The following is a 22,390-nucleotide window of genomic DNA, read 5'->3' as shown; positions in this document are numbered from 1 at the left end:
ACAGGCCAACTTGCTTTACTAATGGAAAACAAAATGGTTTTCTCACATCACACTGACATAATTTAAGAACTTGTTTAACTGTAAACTAAATTTTATAATTCATCCCACTCTCACCCAACCAGTCGAGGCAGATGGCCGTCCCTCCCTGAGCCTGGTTCTGTCGGAGGTTTTTTTTTTTCCCCTGCAGGGGTTTTCAGTTCCTTCCCACTGTTGCAGACTGCTGAAGCTTATAGGGAATCCAAATGTTTTGGATTGTTGGGTGTTTCTGCCTTTGTGAAGCGCTATGAGATGACTTGTTGTTGTAAATATGCGCTATACAAATAAAATTGAATTGAAAATTGAATTGAATAATTTGGACGACACACACCTACCACTCCACCCAGTGAGGCTCAGCAGGAAATGCTTGTGTGACACATTGTACTTTTCGATCTTTTATGCAAAGCCCATAATAACAACCCTGCCAGCTAAAATTGAACTATAATTAAATGCAAAAAAAACATGCACTCGTTTATGAAAGTCAGCGTGACTGAAATTGATGTCATTCAGTGATGCTTGTGGATTACTTCAGGGCCTTTATTCAGGTGACGCTGTCAGTCATCTGGAGATGTAACCAACAGCATGACAAATCCCTTGAGCTATGATTAGTTTTGTGAGAAAATATACGGAATAGAAAGTTGTTTTAAAGATTATTTTGGGGGTGACAATGGAGAGAGAGTGTAAATGTGGGGAAATAACCAACCACTGCCCTTCAAGATGGCCTCAGAATGAAAGATGAAGGTTTTAAAGGAAAATCAAATCAGAATTTGCTCTATGTCAAACCTATTCTCTATGTAATCAAAGAATTCATGATTTTAATAGCTGCCTGTCCTTCTCTCACACACACCCTAATGAGCATGTATGTCGGTTTGTTTGTTGTGCTGCGGTGGTGCTTACGTAAAGAGAATGATGCCGGTGTTCGCCATGGCGAAGGACAAGCCGAGGATGCCGCTGCCCATGATGGCGTTGCTCAAGTTAAAGACAGACATGCCGAAGGAGGCGTGACCGGGATGCTGTTCAGAGAGAAAGAGTGGAAGAGATCTTTATTAGGAATGCAAACAAACAAACACTGAAAAGAATTTAATCCTTAGTGGTAAAACCAGACTAACTCAAATGATGATATATTTAAAACTTATTGCAGAAAGAAAGCAAAACCTGTCAGCGTGTGGCTAACCATGCCAGGCTCTGACGCCTTCGGTAAACACTTTGTCAGTTCACATTCTCTACACTGGCTGTTTGCTTTGGTTCCAGTACTTATTAAATTTATCCTCCTTCAGCTTCAGTTCATAAGTGCTGACATTTCCATGACTGTATCCCTGCTGACCGACTGCAGTGATCCTATTTAAATAAATGTGGAGGCTGACACAGTTCTACTGACTGATTACAGCTGTCACTATAACCTAAAAACCTGCCGGCTCTACACAGTAAAGACAAAGACGTAGCTGCTTAATATGAATAATGCATGCTGTAGATTTGCGACCACACCTTCTCTCTTTTGATTCATCGCTGCTCTCACCATGACTCACAAGCTCCATCATGTGGCATTTGTCTTTTAAAACCTTTCACTGTACGTTTAAACTCCATTACATTTTGTGTTTTATGAGGACATTATGACAGATAGTTGACATTTTTTCTTAATCTATATGAAAAAGAAACATCATTAATAACTAATAGAAATGGAATACAAACAGAAATGTGACCAATTAAGTGTTTTAACTAAATGTTCAATGTTATTACTGATATCAAAAAGAGTTTCCTTAAACAGCGACAGTCTCAGCAGATTTTGCATATTATAAATATGAATCCACAGGGTTTGCATAACAGTGTGGAAGATGTTTTACGTTTTTCTTTAGTTCCTAACTGCCTGTTTTTAAATGAAACTGGTCGCAAAATTAAAAAAAATACTTTTTGTTCTCAATTAAAATCTGCAAACTGTGTGCATTGAGATAAACCATTCACTCAGACTGACAGACGCTGCTTATCAGTGATGTGACATTGAAGTCCTCTTACATATTCTTCATGGTATTCCTCATATTTCTTCTTCTTCATCATCCCGTTTGACAGGAACTTCTGGCTTTCTGCATCATCGTTATCGTCCAAAAATTGGCTGCAAGGACCCAGAAAAAAAATACGTTAAAACATGCAAAAGCAGCGGGCAGTTCATTTCATATTTATATGAATATTTAATCATATTTTATTCACTTTTTGCGTTCCATGTTGTGATTTGTTGAAGTGTTTGTTTTCAAGTGCAGCAGAAAAGCAGGACAACAGCTTTTACTCAGCTGACATTAGTCTTTGCTGGTCATTTGAGGTCATTTGGGCATTTCAGGGTCTTCAGTTTACATAGTGTGTAAAAAATTAACTCTCGTCACCTCGTAGCAGTCAGCAGCTCCTGTCATTCACCTAAAGTGACACCAGCTGTAATACCTAATCACTGACCAGCTGAAGTAAAGTCAGCACTCCCATTAGACAAGCAGCCAAATTAATTCATTCTGGAGAAGGTGACAAATGATCATTTACATCCCGACAAAGACTTTGTTCTCATGTAATTAACCAGGTTACTGGGAGACGGAGACTTGCTGAGAAATCTCCCAATGCAGGAGGATCTCTGAACATCAAAGTGCCTTTAGTTTTACACCATGTTTGAGAATGAAAGGGAAAAAAAAGCATCTGGGCTGCCGACCTGTTGATGGTGGCCTTCTCAGAGTCGATGGGCTCCGTGTAGCGGTCATCCAGGCTGTCGGTGCTGTCGTCGTCAGCCTCCGTGGAGACCTTCCTAAGCTCCATGCGATCCACAACTCCAGGCATTATGGTTCAAACAGCAGGTCCAGAAGCGGAGAAACTCAGTTTTTTAGGATTTTCACGGTTTAGACTTCACAAGGAGATGACAAAAGGCGTTTCTCGTATGACCCCAGACAAAAGAAAAGTCCTGAAAAAACAGAGACAAAAGAAAAGATTCAGTGACTAAAATAGTTTGAAGATGTCTGCAGATTTTTTCCCCCGCTCTTAAAATATTCAAGTTCACCACAGGAATTACACATGACAACTGATTACAGGCCTGCAAACACATCTGTTGTCATTGTCTTATCAGCCTCCTGCAGAGGCTGGTGGCCTTGATGGAGAACACTTTGGAGTGAATGGAGCCCTCTAACACTGAAAACTTTTTCCTGGAACCAAAGGACTTTCTGATATATCCCCCAGAAGAGGAAAACAGGGAGACGAGGCGACCTTGGTGCCTCCCATACTGTTGGGTTTGTTTTCCATTTCACACCACCTCCATCAGTGGTGGTAAGAACTATATTTCAAACCCACTTAGTAATGTCTAATAAAATACAACGTTATGTCACAAGCGTCTTTTATCTGTAGGAAGATATTACAAATGTCAGCGTATATGAAGATTACTGGCTGGAGTTAAGTAAACCAACAGTGGAACCAGGTCAAGGATGAAGCGGGTCTATGAGGCTGCCTGACCCCCTCCATCAACAGGCCGCCTTGTTCATGTTTGAGCTTCTTTACTCGGTCTCGCCCACTACCATTAAAGAAAAAATAAAAACGCCACACACTTCCATTTTCCATCAGTATTCATCATGAAGTTATGTAAGAAGCAGGTCAACGCCAGTGAGCGAAGCCTGCGTGATTATAAATGTAACGAACAGCAAAATGATTTACCGTCACTCACACAAAGAGCTCTTTGACTGGGTTAGAAGAAAAGATCCCAAGAGGTATTCACTGACAGAAAACCAAAGAGGAAACACAAACCGTGGCAACAAGTACACAATCACAACACAGTTGTTACTCACATTGCCGAACACATGAGAAAAGGACAGAGCAGCCATTATCTGTTGTGGTGTTACAGGAGTACTAATGTGGAGTTGATGGTTTAAAGCTGGACCAGAGCACGTGTTCTGATGCAAAGGAGTAGTTTGACATTTTGCTTTCTTTTTGAGCAACTCTCAGGTCTGTACATCAAATCTGAAGGAGGAGGCCGAGGAAAACAGCTCGCCTGGAGGTGCTGTTGGGTGTATTTTATTACCTAACCAAACAAGCTATTTTCCCTCTTAGCCGACATACGGTGATACGCATTTTGGCGCTTCACCCTCTGAACCCCAAAACCTGCCAACGGGTTTGAAAGGCAGGTTTTCTTTGAATAAAACTGGCCAAATGACACCGTGTATCAGAGCCACAACAGCTATATAGTGATATTTCATTCTACATTTAAAATTGTGAAAAAATAAACACTTTGCTCTGAAAAGATTCTTTAAAAACAAAAAAACAACTATAATTTCTGGGCTCCTCTGCACCATCAAGACGCCTTCAGTGACACGACTGTGACAAACATTTAACATAAATTCTGGCGCTTGTCGGTTGAACTGCAGGCTAACGGTTAGCGTTTGTAGAGCTAACGCAAAATGTTGCATATATTGTTCCCGCATTTTACATTTTCTCCGAATTCAACTTTATTTTCTTAACTGCTATATGGCATTAAAACTTTGCTATACCACACAGAATACATTTTTGGTTTACTAAGTTTATGTACTTGTTGCTCCACATGTTAGCATGTTAAAGTGCTAGAATCCAAACACTGAATTTGTAAATGTATTATACAGTAAGATGCTAATGTTTAGCAGCATTATTGGAAAGCTGTGTTATCAAACCATTGGATTATATGTTTGCTAGATGTTTGCCACAAACGGCCAGTGTTGGAAAACTTGTGACATCATTATTTGGTGACCCAACATCTTGGTTCTGCCACAACTGTGGCACCATTTTTGTAGTTTTGGGTTCTATGGTAATGTTAATAGCTAACAGCTGAGGCATGGTGGAATGTTAATATGGCAGGTAACAGGTTAGCAAACAGTTACTTTTTTGTTCTCAAACAGCAGACGTTGAGCAACGTTAGCATTCCTGTGAGTCACATGTGAGTCTTTTTGATGAATAACGAGGAAGTAGTCATTGTTTTTTTTAGTTCTGGTTTGGTAACCTATGTAAGAAGTCCATCTCTCTTGTAGCTAAATGCTAAACTATGTTCACCAGCTAATTGCTAACGGTGTGTGTGGGGACCACATGGCGCTAACAAGGTACCATACAGTCAGTTCCTGGTTGAATGTGATACTTTAAGGGCAGTAAAAAGAGAAGTAAAACATTAAAGCTGGAAAACAACAACCAAACCAAAACAGATGTTTACATGTTATGAATATGTTAAACATATCTGTTAGAGCTGCAAACCATTCTTTTCATTGTTAATTACCCTGTCAATCATTTTCTGGATTAATCTATTAGTTGTTTAGTCTGTAGACTATAAGAATATGGTGACAAATCTCGATCACTTTTCTTATTTTAATTTTTTTTTTCTTAGTTTTGTCAACAACCCACAACAATATTCACATTTTAAAAAATTGGAATCAGAAAATTTGGCCTTTCTTTTTCTTAGAAAACTTGTTTCAACTTATTAGCCAATTATCAAAAAAGTTAACAATTCATTTAAAAGTTGACAACAATTGATTCATCGGTGCAGGTTTATTATATCATACTGTTGACATGTAAACAGCGTCGTGCTGAAGTGAAACTATTTATGATACGGTGGGATAGTTTAATCTGTAACATTGCATACCATGTATTTAACACACAGAAATACTTGTAAAAATACAAGTAGGTGTTAGTTGAGAAACACTTTGCAAGGGGGGAAGTGGTTGAGCAGCAGGATCTTTACATCATAATGGTAAGAGGTGTTTATAGTCAACATGCCACCATGCATCAGCATAAAACTTTCCGTTTTGCAACAAGGACAGAAGCTGCAGACAATGCCAGAGGTGATCTCTCCACCTTGACTCCCAGCTGTGTGATGCAGGCTGACCCACCAGATGAGGCCCTCTTTCAAATGATGTTTTAGTCACCGATAGGCTGGCGTTCTTCCTGTGATCTTGTTCTTGCGGAAGCAAAACCTGATATCTATGAGCCAAAAGAGATTAAGTGGCTACATTACCGTTAACAACCGCATCACACACACCGGTGCACCTAATCTCCCGACGTCGCTCTCCGCTGTGAGGCGAGAGCGAAGCGGGGGAACAGTTTTCGCTTTCCACGGCCAAGAGGATTAACCTGTCTGACTGGGTTAACTTCACATGTTGTCACAACCGTAACCTTATAGAAGCACACGTTTGGAAGCGTGCCATGCAGCACATAGCAGTGCCTGACTCTGATGTAGTATCAGACTCACACAACATGACCAACTGCATTTTACACATACACAGAATGTATGGTAGTCGTTGTAAATGGAGGAAACACGTTTGCACTTGGCAAGGCAGCTGTACAGAAGACTACTAATGATATTCTGGGTAAAAACACTGAAGAAACCGTGACAAACAACACTGCAGAATCAGTGACAATATGCTAATACTCTATGCATCCCAAACACCTTAAAAGTGGCCTGAGGGTCCCACTGTGTCCTCAGGGTGTCTTCATTTTAATGCTAATTGTGTGATCCAAGACACACCACTACACTTTTAACTCTTTCTACCGCATGTTATAAATGATGGATAATCAGTGGTAAAATCATCACTCAAGTCTGTCTGTGCTGTCACACATGTTGCTGCAGAATCAGAAGTGCAGACAAAGTCATGGCAACTCTGAGAAATTAGAACACAGGAAATTGTAATCAAGCATATCTGTAATCACATTTCCGTTGTTGGCTAAAACATGACAGTGCAGCAAACTGAGCTTTGTTCTCAGTCAACAAGTCTGGGTCCAAATAATCACACAAGCTTGAAGCGCGGCAGGTGTCCTACGATTAACAGCATATCTGCTACAGTCTCTACGATACACGGCTGCTGTCAAATCATAATTAGCTGCATTGAGGCAAAAAAAAACAACAAAAAACAAAAAACAGAAATGACCTAAAAAATACACTGATTTGTTCTGCATTTTTGAAGTTGTTTCAAAACAGAAGAACACTTGCTTTAAGAAATATCCTTCAAACATCTCAGCTCTGAAACCTCCCTCATCCATCCTCCACCCAAACCAACTCTTGCATCAGCCACCTTGAAATCCCTTCCAGCAAAACAGTGCAGAAACTACTCTACATGACTTATGACTGCAGCAACTGTGTGCTTTAAACACACCTCGCTGCAGCCAGCACAGTGAAATCAATCCTCACAGAAGAAACTCCCCAAATACAAATACTTCCACTTTTTGCTAGTCTTGTAAATGTGTATCTGAATTGCCTGCACAGTTTATGACCCACATTTTTCAAGCAAAAACACAGAATGCTCACTTACTGCAAAGTTCCTTAAAGAGTTGCAGAGAAGGTTCCCCCTGTTTTTTTTCTCTTTTCGTCTTTTTGAGTAAATTTATTTTCTAAAGATGACAGACAGATGACAGACAAGTGAGTGGGTGAGGAGCTGCAGCTCTTTTGTAACTCAGGTAAGAAAGCAGGCTTTTAAAAGGGAGGAGGGAGGGCCTCTGTCAGCCAATGGGGACGGACACTGTTTCATCAGGCCCCTCCTTTATTGAGCACGCTCATAAGCAGGGTCTTAACCCCTGCACCCCCTCCCCAATATAAACACACACTCACGCACAGACACACACTTCTGCCTTAACAGAAATGCGCAACAAGGCCAAGACAGGGACAATAGAAATAGATATACATCTATATATATATATATGTGTGTAGAGAGAGGGAGATACATCGACCACTTCCACATTGTACCATAGTGTGTTCACCACCATCACAATGAAGACATCAGCGTGCACCAACGCTGTTAAATACCCTCAGTGGCTTCAAGACGTGATCACATGACGTGCCACATGACCCGTTTTACTGTGAGGTAAACTTCTTCAGGCCAGACACAAATGAACTGATGAGGCTGAGGTCACACACAGACACACACACACTCACAATTGCTCGCACATGCAGCCGCACACACGCTGGCATCCAGATGCCCAGACACGCTGTAGGCGGCTGCCGATGGTTTCAGGGGTGGGCTGTGCCCGGAGCCGACCAATCAGAGGACGGCGTTGTGTGGATGTCACTGTGCCCGGGGTCATGTTCATGTCAAGGATGAGGTTTTTTATCTCTGTTCACTTTGTGATGGCGTCCAAATGGACGAGCACACTCACGCAGACATGCAACATGTGAGGAGCAAACTGCAGCATCATTTTATTCCTCAAATAAGGTAGCAGCTAGGAAACTGTGAACTCTGTGAACCGGAAAAGTTTTCAGAACTTCTCTCAGCTCACAGAGGACCAGTCCTTCATCTGAGGCTAAAACATGACCGGATGTTAAATTAAAGGATTTAAATGTTGAAAATCTATAAAGACACCTACTGCAGCAAATTCCATCTGAACGGACACTTTTTCACAGGGCAGGAACGTGATATGAAAAAAGAGTTACTCAATGTTCAACTAAGTTCAGAGAATTGATTTGACCTTTTGCTTTGCCAACGTAGATACACCAAAACCAAGTAAAGCAGCAGCAGCAGCAGCAAGGTATTGATCTTCTTGCTCATGAAGCCAACTTGTCATTTGGAAGAGTATCATTCTGTTTTTTCTCCATCCTCACTTTAATTTTTCAGAATCAGGGCTGTAGTTAACAGTTATCTGAATTGCTCATTATTTAATTGAGTAGTTGTTTGGGCTATAAATGTCAGAAAATGGTGTGAAATGTGTATCATGTTTTCCCAAAGCCAAACATTACGTCCTCATATGGCTTGTTTCGTCCACAACCCAAAGATATTCAGCTTACTGTCAAAGAGGAGAAAGGTAACCAGAAAGTAGTCACATTTATCAAAGTAGTTGTTAATTATTTTAGTCGTTAACAACTAATCGATTAATAGTTGCATCACTCAGATGACTTTGGTACATTTCAATTGTAATGGGATTTTAATGCGTCAAGATTACTTTTGCTGAACAGCCCGTCCTGTGGCCACAAGAGACAATTATGGGCTGAGAAACAGTAGCACAAAAGGAGAGCAATTAAAGTCAGTTAAAAGAACTGGTATTCTGCTAATCTGCTACCAAGTCCATTTACACAAATGCCACTAGAGCATGTTCCAACCAGAGTAAAGAGGTTGTTTTGTTGGAGGAAAAACTTTTCTTTGAGTTTAGTTGTGTCACTACTGGTAATGTTGGACAAAAGAAAAACCACAAGAAAGCTGGTCTAGTCACTACAGAAAAACCAAACAGCCGTGTGAACTGAAGTGAAAGCTGAATTCTGACAAGCAGTGAACCTCTAACCAGCCCGTGTGGCTGCAGGGACATTCCTTAAATGGCGTAGCCGTCCTTCAAGTGTGTGTGTGTGAGGGCACCCAGCCAATCACCTGTGACTAGAAAGCTGTCTTGAGGTCAACTATGTCTCACACACAAAAAACAAAAAGAGACACCAAGTTTTCTGGTTGAGGAAAAGTCACACTTGTCAGTAGTTTTATCAATCATGTGCAACCAAGAAAAAAAGACTTGAAGATACGTAATCATTTGTATGAATTCCAATCTAAGGGTCTAATGTGTAGAGCAAAAACCCAAAGAGTCGCTCAACCAATTCTACGTATAGAAAGATGTCTGCAGTTTCACAAGAAGCACAATCTGTAGAATCTGTTCAGGTCTTCTGTGGCTCTGTAGGAAGCTTACCAATGAATGACAAACTAGCCCTGATGGAGTCATGCTGGACAGTTTGAACACTTATTATTCAAGAAAGATGCTGCTAAGTTTCATTCTGAGAATTCTGGATATTTGCAGCCTTACTCCTGTTTGAAAGTGAAACTCAAGATAGCTCAACCTTCACACATACCCCAGTGTGCATTACATTACATCCGGGGCAGCATCTTTCATCAGACAATACTAAACCAGAGGGTGGCTCCACAGTCATTAAAAACGATCACATCAATTTGCTGTAGATACACAGTAGCACAGGCAAGATGAGAGATTGTTTCTTCAGGATCCAGTAACTTAAAAGCAATTTGAATAAAGACGTGAAAGAATGTTGTGTAACTTGCCAGTGAAATTATATCTGAAACAAGTAATTAACTGGAAACTTTAATGATGTACTGATGGCTCCGTGTAGAGCCGGGCACAAGCTTCCCATTTCTGTTTTCTTCTGACCGTTTCCAGTAAATGTTGATCATGCAGTCTCCAGGGTGCCCACCTCTCTCTGCCATGTTCATGACCCTTATTTTGGGAAAACTTTGCTCCTTTTACTGGCAGCATACTGCTGGAACTTCCTATAAAAGTCTCCACTTTTTGGTTTCATTTTGACACGGGGTTTGTTAAAGAGCTCGGTTAAATAAGAGGTGAGGTAACACTATTTGGTTATTTCACTATATTTCCACGTGCACTGGTTAAACTTGAAAAAAAAAAAATCCTGGTGCTGCTGCTGAACACTCTCGAAGCTTCTCTTTGGTTAATTAACAATGAGCTGGGTTTTCTGGTGAGGATATGTGAACGTGGTCATCGCTGTAGCAGGAGAATAACAGTGTGTTGACATCAGCCGGTAAACAAGAGGTTGTACGGGGACGTTTCTTTCATGCATCAAGGGGTTATTAACCTCCACTTTGGAGCAAAACATCTCTAATGTGACACCATGTACCTTTACTTTGCATCCTGACGGTCCAAACAACTGTCAGTGATCATTATGAGCTGGAATTTGAAGGCCTCTAAATTAAGCCTCTACCTCTCAACCCCATGTGACTGGGAGCAAATACCAAACACATTCTGCTGATAAATTACTGAGCAGATGACATCCAGTACCTGGAAAAACATAACAGAAGAGAGAAAATCTAAAAAGACTAAAAATGTATTTGTTATAATATTACAAATGACTTTTTTTTAGATAACTTAAAGGAGCCTCTGTAGGAATTTCACAGGTCCACAGATATTTCTGTCCCGTGTGTAAAATCTATCAGCTCTGTGAACTTGTTTGCAAGTAGGACGCGGCTATATGATGTAACATACATCATATGACATATTCATTTGTGGAAACAGGCTTAACACAAGAGAGGCCTCAGGATATTTACATCAAGACCTTTTGAGTGTATTTTTAAAAACACGTGATTTTTGTGTTGCAGCTTTATTTAAAACACAAAAAGGTTATTAAAATACATCCACTTTGCAGCATTGTTCATTAATCAGTGTTCTGAAAGTTGGTGGAAAGTTATCTGGGCAAACTTGCTTCATGCTGACTCAGTCACACAAATGAACCCACGTCACGGGAGCTGCAAACTGCAACCACAGGAGGCCACAAAGCCTCTGTAATGAGGCTGTTTGGACGTATAACCGTGGCTGTTAAGAGAAACTGAAGCGGCTGCTTTATACTTATGAAAGTAGTCTGCTGACCACTGAACCTGAAATTATGACAACGAGCAAGAACTAACAGTCGTGAATAACCACAAATTATTTGCAGTATTGGTTTGAACTACATGAGCAGCAATAATGTAAATATCAGGTTTCATTTGAGGGATAGAATCTGTCCTGTGAGAGAGCTGGACCTCAGACAACCCTCCACTTTCTAAAAAAAATGTGTTTTTCTTTAAAAATGAAGCTACAACCAGGACACATTTAGCTTAGCTTAGCATAACAACTGAAAGCAGAGGGAATCAGTTAGCCACGCACCATCCTAACAAGATTGCAGAACATCTTGATTTCAGTCACTGACAGACTATCGTTTGTTTATTACCTACATAAACAGAAATGTTCTGCCAACAAAAGCCACATGAAGAGTCTAAATCAAGCTTCAGTGAGGTTGTTTCACTCCCAGTCACAGGGGAGGTGCCTTCTGGAGGTTCTGGAGCTTTCAGGGTGGAGCTTGTTGTTGATCCGTCCAAAACTCTAGAAATTTTCACATTTCAAAAACCTGCAACTGCACAACTGAAGAATTCCTACAATAGATGGAATAATGACAAAGTCCAGACCTTGTTCAGCATTTATGCAGAGAAAAGACAGCAGAAACACAGGATTCCACCGTGACAAGGTCTATCTGCAGTCACACTGAGCAGGAGCCTGACTAAATTCCAAAATCTGCCGTGCAAATGGTGAGAACAAAAAGTTGAAGGAACCTTTCCTTACCTTTGAAAGTTCCCTGGACTAAAGCTCCTTTTCAATAGAGCCAAACTATTCTTTAACGACTTTATCTCTGGTACAGAGTGGTAAAAGCAACTCAGCCATCATCAAATTATCATGATACCCAACCCAACTAACAGTTACTAGTGAAGCATGACGGATTTAAGACTGCGGTTTACATTCGGTGTTACATTAACTTGTGGCTATAGAAACACAGCCACATCAGAGAGCCACACATGTTCCTCCAGATGATCCAGTTTCTCTGTACTTTCACTGGGGAGGAATTTAGTATATGCGGCACGTTGAGACAACTCCCTTATAGACTTTCCTCGCTGTCACATTGCAGTCATACATTTTACGTGTTGACAGCATGTGGATAGATTATCAGGCTTGGCCGTGGTCCACTATCAACATCTGGTTTGAAGTAATCCAGGCTAAAGGCTTCATACTCAGGCTAAAGCTGAAAAAACAGCAGATTTTGGAGGTTTCCATTCAAAATCACTTTTGATTGTTCTATACAACAATTTACCTAAAAGATTCCTTTGAGATAATAGTGGTGATAAAGTCAGTTCTAAGTCTAGAAAAGGTCATCTAGCCTGTATTTTCCAGGACGATCCTCACGACATCACCAGACAGGTACTGTACGCGCCAACAACTGATAATGTGATGCTGTTATTTTGAATTCACAGTTTGTATTGCAAGATGTCTTAACATTTAACAATCTATGCTCCACTGGATGTGTTGACCTTTTTTCACAACAGCTTCTTCCATGCATTCAGTTTATTCAGGACTAATCAGCTGGCGGGCATTACCATCCACAGAGCCTCACTGTTCGCAAACACACGAGTAGATCAAGAAAAACAAAAGTGCCAATTAAAAATAATGCATTGACACTTATACATGTGCAAACCCCCATATAAGCTAGAAAACTATGTGAGCACAACGCTTTTGATAATTTTACTCCCTTGTTTTTGCAGAAACGTATTCAGTAGACAAAGACATCTGAACACAAGTCAGGCCGTATTCTGAAATCTGAACTGATGGACGATGTTAATCTATGTATCCTATGAAAGGAATGCAGCGCATGTCCGTTGGCGGAGCTCCAACAACTGGAGTCATTTGTATATGACATATGAGCACTAGAACTGGTATTCCTCAGAGACACTGCTGAGGTGGACTGGACTTTGTGTGCTCGGACTCCTTAGAGTCAGACAACACGGGGCCTCCTTGGAAGGCCTGACTTGTTCCAGAAAAGGTGTGGTGGCTGCTGGTAAGTTCTACCTCAGGGTCTGACGTATTTTATCAGGTCTGGAACAAAAATCAGCATCTAACTGCTGGTAGCACTTATGTTAGCTTTATACTCCATCCAAAGTGGTTTCCAGCCCCCCGCCCCCTTCACCTTTCCAACACTGGCTTAGGGGTTTCTACGTCGGTTAATTTCTGTAACTTCCCGAATCTGACGATCCAAAGTCGCATTCAGTTCACTCAATGATCAGAAAGCTGTGCCAGGGATAGAGAGGAGCCAGGGTTTGAACTTCTCTCTCCTGCTCTCAGACCATGTGAACATCTGAGTGCATGACGACAGCTTTTCACTGCACCTTCCAGTTTGAACAACTGTAAACACTTTCTGCTGTGGTTGAACAGCACATGGGAGGAACTACCTATGGCATAAACCAGCCCCGATTGTTGTTACAGCATCTCAACTTAGGTATAGCCTACATATGAAGCACAGACATGCAGGCTGTTTCAATTATAAACTGGAAAAGTATTTGTTTCTTATGATGAACACGGTAACTCATGGCTTTTGCATGCTGAAGAGTGTATTCTTGGAAAGTAGGCAGAGGATCACAAAGAGCATTTGTCTTAGGCTCAATGAGGATTTCTAATTGGTAGAGGACAAGAAAAAGAAGCTGTTGTATCGAAAAGGATGGATCAACAAATGCCACAGAGTCATGGAAAAAAACACATGTTGACAAAAACTCTGACTTTTACGTTGAATTGTGACATAAAAGGCCTGTTGGCTTTGAGTAAACATCATACTGGCCTTTTGTAGATAAGCCCAGTGTGTCCTAACCCGTCGTAAACCTCACAGACCATTTCTCTGATCATCTTATCAGTTAGTATTGATTTGCCAGCTCATGTGTGCTAATAATGACGGCAGCATCTTGTTTTGTTACAATCTGTAATTCTTCTCAAGCTCAAGGTTTCGACCTTGATTCCGGCAGAAGGTTGGATGATGAGTTCACCCAAGGAGAGGATTTTATTTTTTTTCTGCTTTCTGAAGATGACTTCGGTTTCAGTTTGACTGAAAGGAGCCAAAAAAGTTCAGTCTGTGAAGTTTCCACCACGTGCCCAGTACACAAACATCCTCTGTGTGGAACTGGAGAGCATGCAGTCCGTGCTTTTTGTAAGTCACCTGTACAAAGATGTCAGTGCCGCCGCTCACTCGGGATAGATCACTCATTCAGCAGGAGAGCACATTTACACAATAATCTGATCTCATTTTGTTTTTTTTTAAAAGTTTGCACCGTGTTGAACAGAGGCCATCTTCAGCAGACCGAAACAAACACTTTGTCCAGAACATTTTAAAGTTTGCTGTGGAAGTACAGACAGAGAACTCATCTGACTAATCACCAACATCGTGTTCTTCTCACCAAAGTGTGACATTTTTACATAATGTGAAGCACACGGTGCTGAATTAGGACAAAGTTAAAGACATCTTTTTTTTACATTATGTAAGCATGAATTTAGGCTTTAGGATTTAGGTCAATCGAATTGGTGGGATATAGGAGGTTTTTTTCAGTGAACTTGGTGAACTGAACACAAGAAGGATCCCTGTGGGGCTGTTCTTGCCAAATAGGAAATGCTTTTTCCAAAAAAAGCACCCAAATGAGCAACTTTTTTGGAAAAACTCAGCTATTTTCCACACTAGAGGGTCGCCAGTGGTGGTCTGTAGGTGTGAGGTCCTTCTGTCAGGCACACCTCTATCTGCCTGCTCTGTTCAGCGAGCGGCAGAGGAGCAGCACATTCAGTTGCCCACACGGCAGCTGTCATAGGCGTGAATGAACTGCACATGTGCTAAGAGTGCTGCCAAAGAACCCAGACGGAGGCTGTGCGCTGCGTGAAAGAAAAAATAAGACATTCTGCGGCTTCTAGCTTTCTCTCCGAGTGATCAGTTTACATGTGAGCGCAGCCAGACCCGCAGCACAGTCGCAGTCCGAATTTGTGCATATAGCAGCTTGGAAGTGACTGTTGGTTAGCATGTAGTCTAAATGGGCTGCGTTTCACTCACTGTTTTATACTCGTTCTGGTGTTTGATGGCAGAAATAGAAAAATATGTAAATGAGAAGAGCTTCAATGGGAATGAGGCTGTATAAAACAACAGTATATGTGGGCGCAGAACACAGGAGAGAAGCAGCATGTTCAGACCTGACAGCAGGCAGAATGCAAATAAAGTGTGATTACATCATGAATATGCTAATGAATGAAACACATTTCAGCATGAGGAACTATTTGAGCAGGCTCTAGACACTTTCCATGTAAAGTAATTGGCAACACTGTCTGGGATATGATATAATAATTGAATTTCCCTTCTGGGATAAATAAAGTATTTTCATATGATTATACCACCCCTTTCTCTAATGTCTTGCTAAGGCTGGCTTTTGTTTATGTCCTATGGAAGCTAAATGTCAGTACTGATTCATATAGAGTCCTAGTTTTGATTCTTGGCAAATAGTACAGAATGAGTATAAATACATTCTTGCCATGTACAAGCTTGAGGTCGGCTGTTTAGAACTTTAGCTGAACTTGTACACGTTAGCATTGGCTAATTAGGCTATAGATCAATGACTGGGTGGACTGGGTGCATCATACATGACATGTTGGAAAATATGTTTATTCACATTGTTCTAAAGAGGAAGACTTAAAAAAAACTCTATTCTGTGTGATAAAAATATGATGCTACAGTTAGCATTTGCTTAGCTTAGCATAAAGGCGCAAGGTACCAAAATAAGTTTCCCGACACCAGTGAAGCTTACAAACTAGCATTTTATATCTTGTTTGTTCAGTCCACACAGAAACCAAAGTGTAAAAATCAAAGGCTGTAGTTTATGAGCTTTAGATACAATTATTGAGCTTTAGAGGTACGAGGAGACTGACCAACATTAGCTGTTACCCCATTTGAAGTCTTCAAGCTAAGCTAAGCTAACTGGCTACAGGCGGTAGCTTCATATGTATCGCATGGTATCAATATTCTCATCTAATACTTGGGAAGAATGTGACTTGAAATGATTATTATTATTTTTTAAAACCCTTCCTTGAAGTATGCAGCATGTCTAGTGTAGCCAGTCAAAGACCTTAAGCCTAATCAGCTAATGTTACAAGAATGCTGTGAGAAAATTTCCCCAACTTTTTCCTGTTGTTTAAAGCCATGCAGCAGGAAATGCCTGGCTATGATAATACCACTTAGTCTACAGCTTATTTTTATCTAGTGATTATTATGAAACTCAATCAAACTCATGCATATGATACAGGATTGTAATATAAATACCATGCAGCTGAACTGACTCAAAGAAAAGTACTTATCATAGATCACATGGCTTCACATAATAATAATGTTCTTTTAAAATAATGATAATAGCAAATGTAAACTCACTTTCACCCACTAATTGGGTGTTGTCAAAAGTTTTGCGATGTGAACAAATTGTCAATGCAGCTGTGTTGGGAACCAGGCCTCAGTGTTTAAAGGATCCTCAGTAACACACTGATCCCCTGTAGCTGACCTCTGACCTCTGACCACCATGCTGGCTGAGAAAAAAAAAAACGGGAATTTCCCTGCAAGGATCACCAAAGTTTAACACAGAAAACCTCCACAAAGCAGCCGTAGATGCACGTGGCTGTTAACTCTGTGTACACTCCCAAGCGTGTAAATTATGTAATCCTGCAGGTAAAAATAGGCAGCTTTTTACATTTACCCCCCTATCACTTTCTCCAATTTCCACTACAGGTGCTGACAGCATTTTGGAAAACTGCCAAATGCTTCTTCACATTGTGGCAGTGCCTCACTGTGTCTTTGTGTTACTGATATCCACTGCCTTGAAACTGACTTGGCATCTGGCTTGCGGCTCATTTGTTCATTCGCAACTCCAAGTTACATCAGCCGGCTCCTGCAGCGCTGCAGCCCCCCGGCCTCGCAGCACGCTCTGACCTACATTTGCCATTCAGGTTTTGCTGACATCCAATAGGGAGGCACAAGGGTCCACCACCACCAAGCTCCACCCTGGTGTGTCCTGATCTGAGCTGGTATTTCCTCCTCACCTGCAGTTTTAAAAAGTTACTGAGGAGGCTTTGCTACAGATGTTTTAACAAATGTTTTAAAGTGTACAGTGGCAGTGTTAAAGGGGCACTCCACTGTTTTACACATGGAGGATGAATTACCAACCTGCAGCCTGAACTGGGAAAAACAACCATGATGATGCCAGTGTGATGTCATCATGGTTATCACAGCTTGGGGTCTGAGTCAGTCATGTATTAGGGTGATCTCAATAACTGCTGCCTCAGTCATTTAAATGATACCTGGTTGGTTGAGTACATGTTGGAAAAGTTTTCCAAGCGTCTGTCGTGACGCACAACCAAGACTGTCACCAACTGCACTGGCTGACTTCCTGTTGGCTCCATGCACACATAACTGGGCTTAAATAAAATAATCATATGGCTCATCTAAACTTTCTCAATGTTACTGAACCAAATGGGTCATATTGTGAAAATGAAATGAAATTTCACAGGTTTGTAAGGCTTATGCTTCCTGCTGCTGCGTTTCCCAGTGACTGCATGTGGGGAAAAATGCATTTTGGACCAGTTTGCATCAGGTAATGAATTTAAACTTGTCATGACGCGTAAAATCGCATCGTCCAGTGTAGTGAAAGGTGAGAATTTTTAACAGAAAGGCTTGTGTTACAAACTGAGGGGCTTAAAAGACACAATTAAAGACTCAATCAGGGGATATAACGGAAAGTGGAGAATCCATTATAGGCAATGATGCAATGAGAAAAATTCATCTTCTTCTGCTTTAACTGAGACCATTCAAAATGAAACTTGCAAGTCCCCACTGCACTTCTGCATGGCTAGAATTATCTTTTTAAAAATACTTTTCCCCAACTGACACTTTATTTACTCTGTAATCCTCTTTAAAAAAGGGTAGTTGTGGTATCCAGTCTGTACTCAGCCTTCACTGAAGCACCATCAGTGTGTGCCTCAAAGATTTATCATCTCCACCTTCAGCATAACGCACACCCACTTGGGTATTATTACAGCTCGAAACCTGAACAATCTACATGGATGTAGGCGGAGCTTCAAGCAGAGAAGTCATAACCACATCAGTGTTATGTAAGTGAGGAGCACAGAACACTGACCTGGGTTTGAAAGCGAACAGTCACTGTATGGCAACTGGATATTTTTAGCGCTCAGGAGGGGAGTGATAGAACCTGAAGTCACCGGTAAAATATGTTAAAGCCGAGATATTCTCCTGGCTGAGTGTACTCTTTGTTCTCAGTCCTGAGCTGTCACTCAGGGGCTTGCTGCTTCATACAGTAAAACTGCCAATAAAAAAAAGGACGTAGGGGGAGTTTTAAAGGGAAGAAACTGACAACAACTGAGCTCAAGTCTGAGAAACATCCAAGGAGAAGCAGATTTTGGTAAATCCTAAACGACACAGCTCTGTCTTATCACCAAATCCCTCTAATTTCCCTCCTTGGAGCAGTTATTAAGGAGGCTGTGTGCAGAATCAAAGAGAGGATGGTCTAAATTAAACAATCAAATGCAGCACATGACAAAGAGGAAGCAGAAAAAACTTGTTTCTGTGGTTTCACGAGAGGACAGCTAAGTTGCGGACAAGTTTTCTCAGATTAAATCAAGTTCAAATTAGCAAAAACAAATGCTGCAACATCTTCCATTAAAAGCATGACAGCAGCTTGAGCCTGTGATTGCAGTCATAACATATTTATTAGTCCTCAGTGAGCTCCAACGGCCAGCCTGCTGCTACACAAACCAGGATCCTTATTCTTATTCATCTTTCCCTACTGTTCATCCCCTCTACATATTGATTCAGGGGGTTTCTGAGCTGCAGGCACAAGAATGGAACAGACACAAAGCGGCCAGATGATGCCAACAGGGAGCGATATTAGTCTCCTTTGTGTATGTTTTTTTTTGTTTTCTTGTTTTTCGGTGAACGCGGACAGACAGCAGCAGTCATGAAAACCCCCCAAGAGCTCCGTGCAAAATACAGTTTGTGTGCATGAGATCAACCGGTGGCTGCACAAACGTGTATTTAGCAGCACAATGACGCGGATTTGTCTGATATAAATAAAGACGCGTGTTTGGCGCTTCCACGCTGCTCACTGACTTGAGGCAACACCCTGCAGGAAGAGCTGCACAGCCGACTCTCATTTAGTTAGAAAAACACGTGGAAAACTGTTCAATTAAACAAGAAACAACGCGGTTAAAAGCTACTAAAACAAACAGCCCCAGCGATCCCTCTTTTAGTCTCTTAAATTTCCTAATTACGCCCAATAAATGTCACAGCCATCCTGTTGCAGGCTCAATTAAACTTCAGGGGCAATCAAACATGGTGGGCATAATTAAGCAGCTGATCACATGAGGGAAAAGGTAAAAGTGTAAAGAAGAGGGGGAGAAGAAGAAAAAAGAAAAGCAAGTCTTACCTAATGTGTCAGAGCAGGCGGACAGCTGCAGCAGGCGGAGGAGGAGGCGGACTACTGGAAACAGGAGTTGGAGACCCTTCCCATTTAACCAGCAAGGAGACTGAGTGGAAATTTCCATCTGCCATGTGATGATGGCAACTCTTGAAGCGTCGTGTTACAGCAGGCTGCTCTGCTGGGGGCTCCTCTCAGCCACCTCCTGTCCCCGGACTCCTGCTGCTGCTGCAAAACATCTTCATGACAATTACGCGAGCTCCACAGTGCCACGATTACTCCTCCTCATATATATATATTTATAATCTTACCGTGTAATAATAATCGGTGTGCATATTTAATCTGGTTGAAGAGTGTTTGCGCCATGTGCTAGATTATTTTTTATTCTAAGGGTTTATTTAGTGATTGTGCTCGTTTACTGACTGGGTTCCTTTGTTTACATTCCGGCTGGCCACGTTGTTGGAGGCAGAGAGCTGCTCACTGCCAATCCACTGCAATTAGGTTTTAAAGAGAAAGCAGGAGCTGAGGCGGACAGCAGGGGAGGTGCAAGAGTCCAGCCTGCACACCCTGTCATTTAGCTGCTCCTGTGTTGGACCGAGCTCAGGGCTTTGCTGGAGGAGGTCCACTTGGTGCTGTTTTGCTTCCATGCTCCATTACTTTTAAAGAGAGGTTTGTCATAGGTGAAACAAAGGAATCCTCTGTTCGTTTACAGAGAATCGGAGCAGGCTTTAGAGTTTATCCTGATAACTACCCCCATTTACAAGTAAAATGAATATAAAGTGAGGTTCTTTCCTCATCCATGTTCCACATTAGTTAGGTAGAGCGGTGCTTCTTGGATTTACTCGTGTTTACATGATTCACAGAGTTATAATCTTGGAAATACTTGTTTTCATAAATGTTATTTAATAGTAACTTGGGTGACTGACCCTTTCAGAATCTGGAAAAACTTTCATTAGTTTAAGTAGTTGTAGGAGCAGATGAGGAGAAAAAGTTCACCCACACAGTCCAATAACACAACACCTGGAATAAATACTAGACCAGATGGAGTACCTGTGTCAAAAGCCTACACATGATCAGATTTCCTATAAAATTACAGTCACCAGTGTTTTACTGAGCAGTGTTGCTTAATTCAAACTGTTAATTACTGTGAAATGTAATATTGCAGAGTGTGAAGTTTACAGTAAATCACTGGTGGCTGTGGTTAATATGTTAATATACTGTATTTATATCGCATTGTCACTGTGATCAGCACTAAATGTGAATGTAGCTTCCTGTAACTTATTGTCTTTTCTTCTTATAAAATGCATGAACTGTGAATCTCTTTATATATATACATATGTGTGTGTGTGTATGTATATGTTTCTATAGTTGCCTATCACCGCTACATATGACTAACTCTGTGACTCCCCCCGAGGTTCTCCTGCTCTCTCTGTGGATGTCTCTGGATCTGGAGCTCCTGAACTACAGCCGCTGGCCTCACCTTCTGTATCCTGCTGCCCCACCATGATGCCTCCTGTTACAAAAGGACAATAAATTCTAATAACTTGTTCAACTGTAAACTAAAGTTTATAATTCATCCTACATCTACCCAACCGGTCGAGGCAGATGGCCGTCCCTCCCTGAGCCTGGTTCTGTTGGAGGTTTTTTTTCCCCTGTGGGGGTTTTCGGTTCCTTTCCACTGTTGTGGACTGCTGAAGCTTATAGGGAATCCAAATGTTTTGGATTGTTGGGTGTTTCTGTCTTCCTTTGTGAAGCGCTATGAGATGACTTGTTGTTGTAAATATGCGCTATACAAATAAAACTGAATTGAATTGAAAATTGAATCATAATAGCACAAATAAGAATGTGTCTTATATCTTTATGATCCACAGTAGAGATCTGTTGTCTTTGTTTAATATTTAGAAGAACAGAAATCATTTAAAAGGATGTAAAGAACAATGACTAGACAAAAGATAAGGCAGGTTATATTGTTATGGTTTGGGTTTATGTTTAGTCAGAGACAGCAATGTTTGACAAGTTGTAGTCTATTAAATGTATTTTAGAAACCATGAAAAAATGATTGAAGGTGATGTAAACAGGTATAAATGGACTATCTCAGGTCATCGATGTGAAGTTATTGATGATATTCTGAGCCGCCGAACTCAAGTGACTTGAATAAATAGTGCTTTAGGTTGTGTTGCATGAAAAACACATTTTGTTTATTCACTTTGTCAGTTTTTAAAGCACTCTGTTGTTAGTTGTCATTCTTGTTTTTGGATGCAAAAAACCCACCTTACAGTTCTTAACCGTATTTTAGAAACATAGTGCACTTCTGTGACACTTTGGATGTTATTTTTACAGTTATTTATTGGTATAATTACAACTCACCTGAGTACAGCAACTAACAATAAAACAATAAAAAGTGTTTTCATTGCTACTGACTGGGCATCACTGCTGCAAATATACTGCTGTGAGCCTGTGAAACACAAATATCTCTGTAATTAAACACTTGACATGGTGGAAACGTATTTTGACGTCACCAAACAGATCAGACTTCTGTAAACAGCAACATAAATATAAATGTTCCAACATTTATGATTGACTACATCACATTATAACAAAGT

At 40.9% G+C, this 22,390-nt stretch overlaps 1 protein-coding gene across 2 annotated transcripts in view; it reads right to left on the bottom strand.

Moving 5' to 3' along the window:
- slc38a4 (solute carrier family 38 member 4) overlaps window positions 1-19,865 on the bottom strand; it is a 36,867-nt gene extending 17,002 nt beyond the window's left edge. The window contains exons 1-4 of one of the 2 annotated variants that reach the window (XM_008284106.1): window positions 19,797-19,865; window positions 2,720-2,965; window positions 2,047-2,143; window positions 934-1,049 (exon numbers count right to left, since the gene is read on the bottom strand). In XM_008284106.1, coding sequence (XP_008282328.1) covers window positions 934-1,049; window positions 2,047-2,143; window positions 2,720-2,844 — 338 coding nt within the window. In that variant the 5' untranslated portion in view covers window positions 2,845-2,965; window positions 19,797-19,865. Of the gene's footprint in view, window positions 1-933; window positions 1,050-2,046; window positions 2,144-2,719; window positions 2,966-7,310; window positions 7,398-19,796 lie in introns of those variants that run through there. The other variant, XM_008284107.1, reaches the window with a different exon arrangement.
- Window positions 19,866-22,390: the final 2,525 nt, after the last annotated feature.

The sequence above is a fragment of the Stegastes partitus genome, unplaced genomic scaffold, assembly GCF_000690725.1.
Source record: "Stegastes partitus isolate 25-593 unplaced genomic scaffold, Stegastes_partitus-1.0.2 Scaffold346, whole genome shotgun sequence".
NCBI lineage: Eukaryota > Metazoa > Chordata > Actinopteri > Pomacentridae > Stegastes > Stegastes partitus.
Note: the sequence above shows the minus strand (reverse complement) of the source record. Positions and strands in the feature narration are given on the sequence as shown.